The following is a 15,014-nucleotide window of genomic DNA, read 5'->3' on the forward strand; positions in this document are numbered from 1 at the left end:
CCTCCGCGTCCCCGGCAACCGCGCTCTCCGTCGCCACCATCACGTCGCTACGCACGCCGCTCCTATTGGATGACGAGACGGCGTGTGCAGCGACGTGATTACGTTGATGGAGAGCGCTGACGATGCAGAGGATCCCAAAGAGGACGCGCCGGTGCCCTGGGGACAGGTGAGTGACCATCACTGGAGCTCACCGGGCACCGTAAATGGCTATCCGGCGGCAGCTGAAGCAGTCAGCGCTGCCGGATAGCCGTTTATGCGATGGCCCCGACATAAAAAAGCATCGTATGTTGATGCTGCCTTCAACATGCGATGTCCTCTGAGAGGCCATCGCATGTTGAAATTATCGTATGTCGGGGGCATCGTAGGTCGAGGGGGTCACTGTATCTCTATGGGGTACATGGAGGGGAGTGTCAGCCAGCGCTCTGTGCAGGGGTTGGCACGGCCCCTTCAAACCAACTGCCGGGACCCTGTCCCAGCACTGGGACACCCCACAATCTATAACTTATCCCCTACCATTTGATAGGAGAGAAGTTATTTTTCACCAGACAACTCCTTTAACAACTGGATCCTGTGAACCTGGGTGAAGTAGCTGAATGTTTTGAAGTAGCCTTGTGTTTTTGATAACTGTGGAGGTATATGATGAGAGTATATACTCTGATCACAAGGCCCAATGCATCCAGGATATATGTTTTCCAGGCAGTGGAATACATTACTTTGCGTAAACCGCATTAAAATTACTGCTAATTAACATTTACCTGTGGCAGGGGACAGTTCATCCAGCAGTTTCACCATGCCTTCTCCTTGATGTGTTGTCCATTTTTTAATTGGGGATCCACCACCAATTTTTCTGTATTGTTCCTGAATTTTTGGTGTTCGGCGTTTGGCAATAAAAGGTCCAAGTTTACTAAAATGAATGAATGAACCGGTGAATACAATTTAAGACCAACAAATTTTCGGTACACAGGCTGCTGTGGGAGTGGTGACATATTTATTAGTTGTCAAATTTAAAAATAAAAAAACATAAGAAATAGAGAATGTGAATTTTCAATAATTTGACAAAAAAGTAATTTCAAAGGGGGAGGGGTGAAGCTTTGTCTTAAGTACTAGTGTTGGAACACAACACGAACAAGTGTTGAGAGAACAGACACAGACATCAGCAGGGGGAGTGAGGAGGCAAGACTGAGGGCCCTGTGACCCCATCCAGTTTGTGGCTGCTGAACATGTTTGGAAAGCTGAAAACATATGAACTGGCTGCTTTACGCAGTTTGTCAGTGAAAGTTGCATAAACAGCACATCATGTTATACTACAATGTTTACTTAAAGGAAAACAGTCATCCAGTTCACCCGCACTAAACCAAATACACTGGGTTATAGTGTGGGTCAACAGGAGTCTCTGAAGCGTTCACTTCACCTCCTGGGTTGCACTCTGCAGGCAGGTCCCCCGCCGGCAGTCTTTGGGTTCTGGAGGAAGGCGCCGAAGTCCGCCCCCCTTGTTGCATATTTATTTACTGCTACTCCACATCCTAGTGACGTGGAGTTATACGCCCCCTGAGCGCAGCACTTTGAATTTTTTACCCAGCTCTCGCGTCCTTTTAGCTGTGCATCGGGAGAGATGCTCTGTGCTACGTAACTGCACATGCACCGGTCCCTCGCTACTCCCGACTTCAGAATGAAGCAAGGGACCGGCACACACGCAGTTAGGGCTGGTTCACATCACGTTTTCTCCCATACGGGAGCGCATATGGCAGGGGGGGGGGGAGCTAAAACCTTGTGCTCCCGTATGTAATTCATTTCAATGAGCCCGCCGAAGTGAAATGTTCGGTCAGCTAATTTTTTCACCGTATGCGCCTTTTCCCGTTCACCTAAAACCGTGGTCAACCAAAAATGAGCCGACCGAACGTTTCACTGCGGCGGGTTCATTGAAATGAATTACATACAAGGTTTTAGCTCCCCCCCTGCCGTATGCGCTCCCGTATAGGAGAAAACATGATGTGAACCCAGCCTTAAACAGTGTAGAGAGTCTCTCCCGATGCTCAGCTCTCACGTCATCAGGACGCGAGTGCTGGGTAAAAAATTCAGTGCATGCGCTCTGAACACAAAGTGCTGCGCTCAGGGGGCGCATAAATCCACGTCACTAGGATGTGGAGTAGCAGTGCATGATTATACAACAAGGGGTGATGGACTTCGGAATCCTTCCTTCGGAACCCAAATAAAATTAATATGCAACAAGGCGGGGTGGACTTCGGTGCCTTCCTCCAGAACCCAGAGACTGCCGGTGGAGTACCCACCTGCAGAGTGCAACACAGGAGCTGAAGTACGACACTTTAGAGGACACTAACTCGGCAGAAACAAAACTTTACAAAGTGAACCCTTTATAGACTCCTGTTCAGCCACACTATAACCCAGTGCATTGGGTTTAGTGTGGGTGAACAGGCTGACAGTTTTCCTTTAAGTCTCAATATTAAGATATTGTACAGCTTGCTGTGTTACCATTTACGCATCCCATAATTAAATAGTGGAATTCCCCATCAAAAGAAGTTCTATCCTATTCACAAGAAAGGGGATGAAAAGGTGATCAGTGGGGTCCAACTGCTGGTACTGATCACAAGAAAGGGGAGAAAATGGTTCCCAGACTCACTGTACTGCACTATGAGTGCACAGCTAGCGCTCCATCTATTCTCTATAGGCCTTTTAAGCATCCGTGCTCGGAAGTGTTCTGTAACTCAACAGAAGTACAAGCTACACATGCGTGGTATATGCTCCATACATTCTGGGGGACATTTCACCTCTGTTCTTGTGATCAGTGGGGATGCCAGTAGTCAGAACCTCACCGATTATCTTGATATACCTTATTCTGTGGTTAGGAGAACATCTTGAGATTAAATAATTGGCCTCTATGGAAGCATGTGGGTCTCAGTGGTGGCAATTATGGACATGTCATCAATGACTGACTGACAGCTCTAGCATCCAATCAAAAGGCCTTTAGAGCCATCTCATGGACAGCTGAGGTATGAGAGAGAGAGAGAGAATTACCATACTTACCTTTGTGCTGGAAGAGTCATGAGATCTTTGTCTAAAAATAACCTAAGAAGAAAATCATGGACATCATCGAGAGTCTCAGGACCACCCATGTTCAGCATCAGAATTCCAGTTTTAGGTTTCCTAAAGAAAAAGTAAGGTTCACAATCAGTTGAATGACATTAAACACAATGCAAGTAACAAAAAGTGGTCATGTTTTATCCTTCAGGTAACATTTCTCTTCTGCTTAGCCAGTCAACAGGCTGAAGGGGCAGTTCCTGCAGAAGAAACGCCACTGGAAGCAGGAACAACAGGACCACAGCGGGACCGGAAAATGGAGATTTGCCCCAAAGCCCCCCCCTTTAATGTTAACCCTAAAAATCTGCATTTGTTATTGGTTTTGTTATTTTTAACCTTTAGAGTGGTGATCAGATGATTTCTAGGCTCTCACTGCCGTTATTGAGGCCCTGAGAGCCCCCATGGTGCACAGCTATTTCTCATGCTCTCTATTTCAGGGAGAAACATTAGAGATGGGCTGTTTACCAGCAGTACTCACATCTGGACTTCCTTTCCCATACTTCTTTGGCCAATCACAGGACAACACCTACTTTCTGCTGTGCTATGATAGTGCTGGTGAAAATGCACATGTCTGGGACCCCTAGAGATTTCCAGAACAGAGCCTGAATCTTCAAAGTTACATGGAGTCGGCATGCACCACACCTAGCTATGGGAGCACTGAAGATACACTGTACTGTCGTATATATGGGGCTGCCCTATAGAAAGCAAGGAGTGCATGTTCACACTGCATTCTTCACAGCTGGGAGATTTGGTGCCCTGTTCTGGAGATTGTTGGAGATTTCAGAGGCTGTACTCTCCGCGTTCAGACACTTATCCACTATCCTGTGTTAAAGGGGTTATCCAGGAATAGAAACACAGAGCTAATTTCTTTCAAAAACAGCTCCACGTCTGTCCCCAGGTTAGGTGTGGTTTTACAACTTGGCTCCAGAACCATCACCCAACCTGGAGACAAACAGGGAGCATTTTTTGAAAGAAATTAGCTCTGTTTTTCTATTCCTGGGAAAGACCTTAAAAGTGACAGTTGCCGCAGCATTTAATAACATAAAAATGTAACACTGGTTGAAATCTGCTTGACAAGGCTTCCCACCCAAAACAGACATGTAGATGCGTACCTCTTATCAGGGTGAACATGCACTTTCGCCTCTACGCCCTGAGTCGCTGCAGCAGCTGCTGCTGTAGATTTCCACCGCTGATTCGCTGAAGATACTGTCACATCTGACTTTAAAGCTGCAGAAATAGAAACATTTGTCAGTAATGAAGAAAATGATAAAAGGTTTATTTTTTTGCCACTTACCAAGCTGAAACTCAAACAAGGGGGTTTTCTGGTTCTGGTTTTAATGAAAAATAAAGTATAATTGGTGTAGAACAGGGGTCTTAAACTTAAATTATCTGAGGGCCACTGGAGGTAGAGGCTGGGCCGCATGCACCCCTCACATATATAATGCCCCCATCATGCCCCCCCTCACATATAATCCCCTATCATGCCCCCAGATAGATATTACCCCCATCAGTTATTGGGATCATATCTGGGGGCCTGTCTACCTACTAGGGAGCCCTACCGGTAGGGGTTCCCAATAAGTGTACAGGCCCCAGATAGATATTACCCCCGGCAGGTAGGGCTCCTATTTAAACAATTATGCCCCCTAAGAAGATAGGTTAGCCCCTGGTGATAAGTAGGTCCTCCCTTATTAGGCAAGTAATTAGTCAAGTTTCACAGCTACAGTACTTACAACTCCCTGCTGCAGCCTAAAAACGAGCCTTCTTTGCGGGGATACGCGGGTTAGGGGACGTCATCACATGTGCCGTACAGGACGACAGCGTCCCGGCGTCCTGAGCTGTAGATGCGATGATGTCACCAATCGCGCGCATCCCTCCAGGAAGGCTCCTTTTGGGCTGCAGCAGGGAGATATAGGTACAGTAGCAGTGTGTGCCGACGTGTGTGAAGTCTTTCGGCATTTAACGCTGCCCACCCAAAGCAGTGCTAAATGCCTGAAGAAATCACCCGCCCGGTATCCGGGCCCCAAATTTCGTTCCGCGGGACGGGAGTTTGGTATTCCTGGTGTAAAAGGTCTTCATATTTTGATCTGTGGATGAAGCTACAACTGTATCCTATTTTGGCAGTCTGTGAGCTAAACAGGCTGCTCTCCAGACACATACATTGTAGCAATTTATCAAGGCAACAGACATGAGAGCTGTAGAACTGTATAAACTGGATACAACTGTAGCAGACCCTCAGCTATGGGAAGGCCACTACACTTACTGACAGCAATCAGGTCCTAAAAATAATGAATTTATACATAAAGCATTAGAATATTACTAATTATTACTACTATTAATATTAAATAGTATCAAGAATCAGACTAAAGACATTTTATTGACACTGTGTGGACTGTGTTTGAAGAGCAGCTATTTTGGAACAAAAAAAGTTACTAAGGGGGTGTTTGAGCGTGTCTATTCGTTCCACTATACACCATGCAGCTATGGAGAAATCCATAAGAGCCCTGTATGTACAGCAGTGTTTCCCAACCAGGGCACCTTCAGCTGTTGCAAAACTACAACTCCCAGCATGCCCGGACAGCCAAAGGCTGTCCGGGCATGCTGGGAGTTGTAGTTTTGCAATAGCTGGAGGCACCCTGGTTGGGAAAGACTGATTTACAGTATAGCGTGCACGGTACTTGTAATACCTCCTTGTCACCAAAAGAGGTCACTGTAGCTGTGTACTGTGAAGGACAGATTTAGGGTGACATTCAGACCACCTGTTATAATTTATCCATCTTTATTTAGAACCATGGTCCTCTGGTTCTCTTGAACATATGGGAGATACGACGCAGTACCAAAGTGTTTTCATGTAAAAAGGCGATTTATTCCATGATGTACACAGACTAGGTTTCGGCGGCCTCTCACCTCCAATTGAAAATGGCTGCGAGAGGCCGCCGAAATGTAGTCTCCGTGTACATCATGGAATAAATTGCCTTTTTGCATGAAATGCTTTGGTGCTGCATCGTAATATTTATATTATATATATACACATATACACACACATATATACACACACACACACACACACCACTATATGGGCCAGTGATTCCCAACCGCGGTACACGTGTGTGTCGTTCAGCACTGCCCATGGTGCCGCGGGATTTTGCCGTGATTTTTTTTTTTTATTATTATTATTATTTTTTTTTTTAAATGTCCCGCCCCGGCCTGACGGCGCAGGGGGGGGAAGGGAAGTCTGCGTGCGCAGTGCGCGCACAGCATCCCCCTGCATCTCTTGTGTTCCCCTCCGTCCCCCCTCCTTCCTCCTCTGTTCCCTGTGTCCCCCACCGTCTCCCTCCGTCCCCCTCTCCCTTACGGCGCAGTCAGCCGAAAATGGGTCCCTGCCTGGGGCGGAACAAGCTGCACCTGCGCCAGACTCCCGTGCCTACTGTGGAACTGCAAGCTGCGCGGGCCGGCTTGCTTAAGGTACCGTACCCTTTTCACCCCTCTGATCACCTTCTCAACCCTGTCTAAACCCCCCACCGTCACCCAGGTCCACCCTCTATCCCCCCCCCCCCCCCCCGTCAGCCATGTCCGCCTTGTTCACCTCCCTGTCCATCTCTATCACCCATGTCCACCCCCCCCCCCCGTCACTCATGTCCACCCCCTCTCACACATGTCCCCCCACCTATCATCCCCGTCACCCATGTCCACCCTCCTGTCATTCATGTCTGCCTTGTCCACTCCCCAGTCTACCCTGTCACCCATGTCCACTCCCCAGTCTACCCTGTCACCCATGTCCACCTCCCCAGTCTACCCTGTCACCCATGTCCACCTCCCCAGTCACCCATGTCCACCCCCCGTCATCCCAGTCACCCATGTCCACCTCCCCTCTCACCCATGTCCACCCCCCTGTCCATTCCTGTCCCTCATGTTTACCCCCGTCTACCCCCATAGTCTACCCTGTCACCCATGTCCACCCTCCTGTTCACCCATCTGTCCCTTTGTTACCCCAGTCCACCCCTCTGTCCCTCTTTTACCCCCTTGTCCACCCCTCTGACCCCCTGTCCACCCCTTTGTCACCCCTATGCCCCCGTCACCCATGTTCACTCTTCTACACCCATCTATCACCCTTGTACACCTCCCTACACCCCTCTGTCACCCATGTACACCCCTCTGTCACCCATGTACACTCCTCTACACCCATGTCACCCATGTACACTCCTCTACACCCCTGTCACCCATGTACACTCCTCTACACCCCTCTGTCACCCATGTACACTCCTTTATACCCCTTTGTCACCCATGTACACTCCTCTACACCCCTCTGTCACCCATGTACACCCATCACCCATGTACACTCCTCTACACCCGTCACCCATGTACACCCATCTGTCACCCATGTACACTCCTCTATACCCCTCTGTCACCCATGTACACCCATCTGTCACCCATGTACACTCCTCTACACCCCTCTGTCACCCATGTGCGCTCCTCTACACCCCTCTGTACACTCCTCTAAACCCCTCTGTCACCCATGTAAAAAAAAAAAAAAAAAAAAAAGTTTGGCGCCTAATAGGTTTGTTTTGCAGGTTTAAAGGTGAAGACTTGTGTGTGGAAGAAATCGTGATGATGGCCCAGACCAGATGGAGAAGAGAAGGCAACGATGCAAATTAGAGACGACGTCATTGGTGAGTTGCTGTATAAAGCAGCACTTTAAACTAAATAAATAGATATAGTGCATTGCGTTTTTTACCGTTTTCTCCTTTTTTTTTTCTCTTGCTTGTCAACCTCAGTAGCGGTGCCCCGAGGAAAAAAAAAATTTCCGAGGCGTGCCCCGACCCGAAAAAGGTTGGGAAACACTGATATGGGCACTGAAGTGATCGGAGCTCAGTGTTATTTTCTTCGTGTCTGTAGATCCTATTAGTTGATGTGTTTTGCAGCATTCAGCTCTTGGTCCTTCCCCTTTACTACCTGCAGTCAGCACAGACCAGTTTTCTGTAGACGTGCACATCATGTTATAGTCACTTAATAGTCTCAACTGCTCAGGACCCCACCTCCTTGTGGTACTGGGATGTAGTCTCCAACCTATGGCTCTGCAGCTGTCAGGGCATGATGGAAAATGTAGTTCTGCAACAGATGGCAAGCCACAGGTCAGCAAACACTGGTGTACACGCTTATAACTACTACTGTATGTCAGGATCACTGTGCGGGACCTGTTTCTGTTAGCAAAGCCTCTCCAGGATTGTCATAGAAACATAGAATGTGTCGGCAGATAAGAACCATTTGGCCCATCTAGTCTGCCCAATAATCTGAATCCTATCAATAGTCCCTGGCCCTATCTTATATGAAGGATAGACTTATGCCTATCCCATGCATGTTTAACCCCTTAAGGACAGTTTTTTTTTTTTTTCACAATTCTGACCACTATCACTTAATTCATTAATAACTCTGGAATGCTTTTACCGATTATTCTGATTCCGAGACAGTTTTTTCGTGACATTCTACTTTAACACAGTGGTAAATTTTTGCCGTTACTTGCATCCTTTCTTTGTGAAAAATCCCAAAATTTCATGAAAATTTTGCATTTTTTCTAACTTTGAAACTCTGCTTGTAAGGAAAATGGATATTCCAAATAAATTATATATTGATTCACATATACAATATGTCTCCTTTATGTTGGCATCATAAAGTTGACAAGTTTTTACTTTTGGAAGACACCAGAGGGCTTCAAAGATCAGCAGCAATTTTCCACAAAATTTTCAAAATCAGAATTTTTAAAGGCACCAGTTCAGGTTTGAAGTGGATTTGAGGGGTCTTCATATTAGAAATACCCCATAAATGACCATATTATAAAAACTGCACCCCCCAAAGTATTCAAAATAACATTCAGAAAGTGTTTTAACCCTTTAGGTGTTTCATAGGAATAGCAGCAAAATGGAGAAAATTCCAAATCTTCATTTTTTACACTCATGTTCTTGTAGACCCAGTTTTTGAAATTTTACAAGGGGTAAAAGGAGAAGAAGCCCCCCAAAATTTGTAACCCAATTTCTCTTGAGTAAGGAAATACCTCATAGGTGGATTTTAAGTGCTCTGTGGGTGCACTACAAGGCTTAGAAGGGAAGGAGCGACAATGGGATTTTGGAGAGTATATATATATATATATATATATATATATATATATATATATATATATATATACATATACATATATACATACACACACACACACACACACACACACACACACACACCTCTATATCTCAACTGAAAGTTAAACAGATTTGTAAGTTACTTCTATTAAAAAATCTTAATCCTTTCAGTACTTCTGAGCTGCTGAAGTTGTGTTCTTTTCTGTCTAACCGTTCTCTGTTGACACCTGTCTCGAGAATTGTCCAGAGTAGAAGCAATTCCCCATAGCAAACCTCTTCTATTCTGTGCAGTTCCTGAGACAAGCAGAGATGTCAGCAGAGAGCACTGTTGCCAGACTCAACTTTAGCAGCTGATAATTATTGTAAGGATTGAGATTTTTTAAATAGTTTTTTTCCTGGAATACTCCTTAAAATTTCAGTTGCCAGAGTTCTGACTAGTCTTCTAGTTTTCCTAAGTCCTTTTCCATTTGGTGTATCCCTCCAGTAACATCAACCCTGATACATATTTTTGTGTCATCAGCAAAGAGACCAATACCACAATACCTGACCATCAAACCTTCTGCAATGTCACTGAAAGATTGAACACAAAATTGGTCCCAGTACAGATCCCTGAGGTCCCCACTGGTAACAAGACCTTGCTATGAATATTCACCATTGACTACAACCCTCTTGTCTATTCCTCAGCTACTGCCTAATCCACTCAACAATATGGGAGTCCAAGCTTAATGACTGTAGTTTATTGTTAAGTCTTCTATGTTTGACATGATCTCCCTGAAGTAAACCCATGTTGTTTTTCATCTTGCAATCCATGGGATTATAGATGTTCCACAATCCTATACTTTAGTAGGGTTTCCATTAATTTCACCACTATTGATGTCAGACTTACTGGCCTATAGTTGCTTGATTCCTCCCTACTACCTTTCTTGTGAATGGGCACGACATTTGCTCATTTCCAATCTTCCGGGATGACTCCTGTTACCAGGGATTGGTTAAATAAATCTGTTAACGGTTTTGCTAGCTCTCCACTAACCTCTATTAATAATTTTGGGTATATCTTGACACCTTACTGCACTCTATATACTACTGTGTTTTAACCACTTAAAAAGGATGCTGCTAGTACTGATCACATTGCAGGGGTACTGATGGGGTGACAAATGGAGCCTCATCCTTCTCTTAAGCTACTTATATGTCAGGGTCCAAATCATATGAGACGAGACACCTATAAAAGGGTTAAATGTCAGGGGTGAGAATAGGATTTAATAAAAACAGGGTAATATGTGCAGTAAGGTGTCAGTATACACAAAGTAGTATATAGAGAGCAGTGAGGTGTCAGTATACACCCAGTAGTATATATAGAGATCAGTAAGGGGTCTGTATACACAGTAGTATATAGCGTGCAGTAAAAGGAATCGGTCAGTATATTTGCTGCAGACATGATTGGATAGCTGTTAGGGTATAAGAGCAGACTGTGCCTTTCCTGGAGAGGACGGTGGTTGCTAAATGTATAAAAATTGCCTTTTTATTTCTCTGTCAAGCGTAAAGGAGGTGAGACAAAGCTGCTCAAGTGCCACAGCCTGGCATATCTATTCGTTTATCCCCACTTATCCACTCTGACTAATCTACAAGCTTGTACATCAATCAAGGGTTGTAAGGTATGCGGTGCCAGGCTGTGGCACTAGAGCAGCTCTGTCCCACCTCCCTGACACTTGGCTGAGAAATTAAAAGGCGACTGTCACTGTATAAGTTTGGCAACCACCTATTTATTTATTTATTTATTTATTTTTTTTTTACCTTGCCACAAAAAGACTGGCAAGTAAAAAAAATAAAATAAAATAATGGGTGGAGAATGGGTGTTTTGTGCCAGTACGAACTCCCAGTGGACATCTCTAATAAATTCGGTTCTGAAATTCTGGACGGAATTACAATTATAATTCCACTGACACCTGATTTTGGACAGAAGTCCAATTCATTTCTATGGAATTCTGCCCAAAGAATGAACATGTTTATTCTTTTGGGGGAGATCTGTTCCTCTGGTGAAATTCGGCTGCTGAAATCCTGCAGTGTACGTAGAGTAGTAGAATCCCATTAAAAACCACAGGGCTCTGCTGCAAGTATAATTCTGCCAGCTGAAATTCAGCAGTGTGGACAGTCCTTATCTGGTACTTCTCTTCATGTCTCCAGAAAAATACACTGCTCAAAAGAATAAAGGGAACACTAAGATAACACATCCTAGATAGGAATGAATGAACTAATCGTATGAAATACTTTCGTCTTTACATAGTTGAATGTGCTGACAACAAAAATCACACAAAAATTATCAATGGAGATCAAATTTGTCAACCCATGGAGGTCTGGATATGGAGTCAGACTCAAAATCAAAGTGGAAAACCACACTACAGGCTGATCCAACCTTATGTAATGTCCTTAAAACAAGTCAAAATGAGGCTCAGTAGTGTGTGTGGCCTCCACGTGCCCGTATGACCTCCCTACAATGCCTGGACATGCTCCTGATGAGGTGGTGGATGGTTTCCTGAGGGATGTCCTCCCAGACCTGGACTAAAGCATCCGCCAACTCCTGGACAGTCTGTGGTGCAACGTGGCGTTGGTGGATGGAGCGAGACATGATGTCCCAGATGTGCTCAATCGGATTCAGGTCTGGGGAATGGGCGGGCCAGTCCATAGCATCAATGCCTTCCTCTTGTAGGAACTGCTGACACTCCAGCCACATGAGGTCTAGCATTGTCATGCATTAGGAGAAACCCAGGGCTAACCGCACAAGCAAATGGTCTCACAAGGGGTCTGAGGATCTCATCTCGGTACCTAATGGCAGTCAGGCTACCACAGGCAAGCACATTGAGGGCTGTGCGGCACCCCAAAGAAATGCCACCTCACATCATTACTGACCCACCGCCAAACCGGTCATGCTAGAGGATGTTGCAGGCACCAAAACGTTCTCCACAGCGTCTCCAGACTCTGTCACATGTGCTCAGTGTGAACCTGCTTCTGTGAAGAGCACAGTGCACCAGTGTTGAATTTGACAGTCTTTGTTCACTGGCAAATGCCAAACATCCTGCATGGTGTTGGGCTGTAAGCACAACCCCCACATGTGGATGTCGGGGCCTCATACCACCTCCATGGAGTCTGTTTCTGACTGTGAGTGGACACATGCACATTTGTGGCCTGCTGGAGGTGATTTGTGCAAGGAGGAGCAGTGCTTCTACTCCTCCTTGCACAAAGGCGGAGGTAGCGGTCCTGCTGCTGGGTCGTTGCCCTCCTACGGCCTACTTGTCATCTCCTGATGTACTGGCCTGTCTCCTGGTAGCGCCTTCATGCTCTGGACACTATGCTGACAGACACAGCAAACCTTCTTGCCACAGCTCGCATTGATGTGCCATCCTGGATGAGCTGCACTACCTGAGCCTCATGCTACCACTAGAGTGAAAGCACCGCCAGAATTCAAAAGTGACCAAAACATCAGCCAGGAAGCATAGAAACTGAGAAGTGGTCCGTGGTCACCATCTGCAGAACCACTCCTTTATTGGGGTTGTCTTGCTAATTGCCTATAATTTCCACCTGTTGTCTGTTCCATTTGCACAACAGCATGTGAAATTGATTGTCAATCAGTGTTGCTTCCTGAGTGGACAGTGGGATTTCACAGAAGTGTCATTGACTTGGAGTTACATTGCGTTGTTTAAGTGTTCCCTTTATTTTTTTGAGCAGTGTATTTTCGGTAAAAGCTGGGTGATCAAGTGTGGGTGAGCTGTGGTGGCCACTTGCAGGGTGGTAATACCAGGGGGTATAGGGTGATACAACCCAATGTATACTATAATAGTCCCCTATGGAGACTTAAAGGAGTACTCCAGTCTACAAAAAACATATCCCCTTATCCTGCGGATTTCCTGCAGGACATCCCTAAGGTCAAGTGCACATGACAGAGTAAGTTAGGAATGGATTCTGTTGTATGCTTCTGGCCGGCGAGTTGGTTGTAAGATCCTGCACGTAATTTTGGTCTTACCATGTGGATTGTCTGGACAGAATTCCATGCAGAAGATCCATCCACAGATCAAAGTTTTGCATGGAGACTTAACCAGCCAGTCCGTTCAGAAGTCCATCGTGTGAGCCCGGCCTAAGGCTAGGTTCACACTGCTGAGTTTCCTGCTGGACAAAATCCGGCCATAGATTCTTAGTGCAGCGAGCGCAGACATTTCAGTCCCCATAGACTGCAGCAAATTCTGCCTGAAGAATGACAGATCATTATTTTGGAGGCAGAATATCTGCTGCTAAAATTCCGTTGCGTGCACTGTGCAGTGGAATACCATAATGGTTCCGCATTGGAATCCGGCATGGAAATTCCGCTGAAGCAGAGTCCCGTTGAATTTAGCGCGATTCTGCTGTACTGTGAGAATTTTTCGGCATGGAAATTCCATTATCAGTGTCCGCACAAAGAATAAACATGTTCATTCTTGGTGCGGAGTCCACACAAAAGGCATAGCTGTCTACAAGATTGCACATTCCTGTGCGGTCCTAGCGCCGGCATATTATGCTGGTGCCCCACAGTTTGCGGAATGTCCGCACTGAGATTTTCCGTGTAGACATTCCGACATGTGAATATAGCCTTAGAGCAGTGCTGTGGAGTTGGTAGATAAATGTTCCGACTCCCCGACTCAGACTCCTCTGTATTAATATGAGAATGTATTTTATACATTCCTTGAAGGAAAGAAAGGCAACATATACATGTCATTACCACAGGACTACTGTCTGGGAAGCCAACAGTCTACTGTATTGAACAGTTTGTGTGCTGATCTGCTGCTGAAGATAGGGAGGATCCAGGAAGGGGAAATTATAAAACATGATTTCCCTAGTAGAATCCCACAGTCATGTTTAACCCCTTAACGACGCAGGACGTATATTTACGTCCTGAGCCGGCTCCCGCGATATGAAGCGGGATCGCGCCGCGATCCCGCATCATATCGCGTCGGTCCCGGCGCTAATCAACGGCCGGGACCCGCGGCTAATACCACACATCGCCGATCGCGGCTATGTGCGGTATTAACCCTTTAGAAGCGGCGGTCAAAGCTGACCGCCGCTTCTAAAGTGAAACTGAAAGTGACCTGGCTGCTCAGTCGGGCTGTTCGGGACCGCCGCGGTGAAATCGCGGTGTCCCGAACAGCTGACCGGACACCGGGAGGGCCCTTACCTGCCTCCCCGGTGTCCGATTGGCGAATGCCTGCTCCGTGCCTGAGATCCAGGCAGGAGCAGTCAAGCGCCGATAACACTGATCACAGGCGTGTTAATACACGCCTGTGATCTGTGTAAGAAATCAGTGTGTGCAGTGTTATAGGTCCCTATGGGAGCTATAACACTGCAAAAAAATTTAGAAAAAAAAAGTGTTAATAAAAGTCATTTAACCCCTTCCCTAATAAAAGTTTGAATCACCCCCCTTTTCCCCATAAAAAAAATAAAACAGTGTAAAAAAGATTAAAAATAAACATATGTGGTATCGCCGCGTGCGTAAATGTCCGAACTATAAAAATATATCATTAATTAAGCCGTACGGTCACTTTTTATACCATTAAAAAAATGAATAAAAAGTGATCAAAAAGTCCGATCAAAACAAAAATCATACCGATAAAAACTTCAGATCACGGCGCAAAAAATTAGTCCTCATACCGCCCTGTACGTGGAAAAATAAAAAACTTATAGGGGTCAGAAGTTTACATTTTTAAACGTATAAATTTTCCTGCATGTAGTTATGATTTTTTCCAGAAGTGCGACAAAATCAAACCTATA

General features: G+C 45.7%; 1 protein-coding gene across 1 annotated transcript in view; it reads right to left on the bottom strand.

The window, feature by feature from the left end:
• FECH (ferrochelatase) overlaps positions 1-15,014 on the bottom strand; it is a 63,235-nt gene that overhangs the window by 45,254 nt on the left and 2,967 nt on the right. The window contains exons 2-4 of the mRNA XM_056544870.1: positions 4,209-4,323; positions 3,043-3,162; positions 756-904 (exon numbers count right to left, since the gene is read on the bottom strand). Coding sequence (XP_056400845.1) covers positions 756-904; positions 3,043-3,162; positions 4,209-4,323 — 384 coding nt within the window. The remainder of the gene's footprint in view (positions 1-755; positions 905-3,042; positions 3,163-4,208; positions 4,324-15,014) is intronic.

Source organism: Hyla sarda, chromosome 1, assembly GCF_029499605.1.
Source record: "Hyla sarda isolate aHylSar1 chromosome 1, aHylSar1.hap1, whole genome shotgun sequence".
NCBI lineage: Eukaryota > Metazoa > Chordata > Amphibia > Anura > Hylidae > Hyla > Hyla sarda.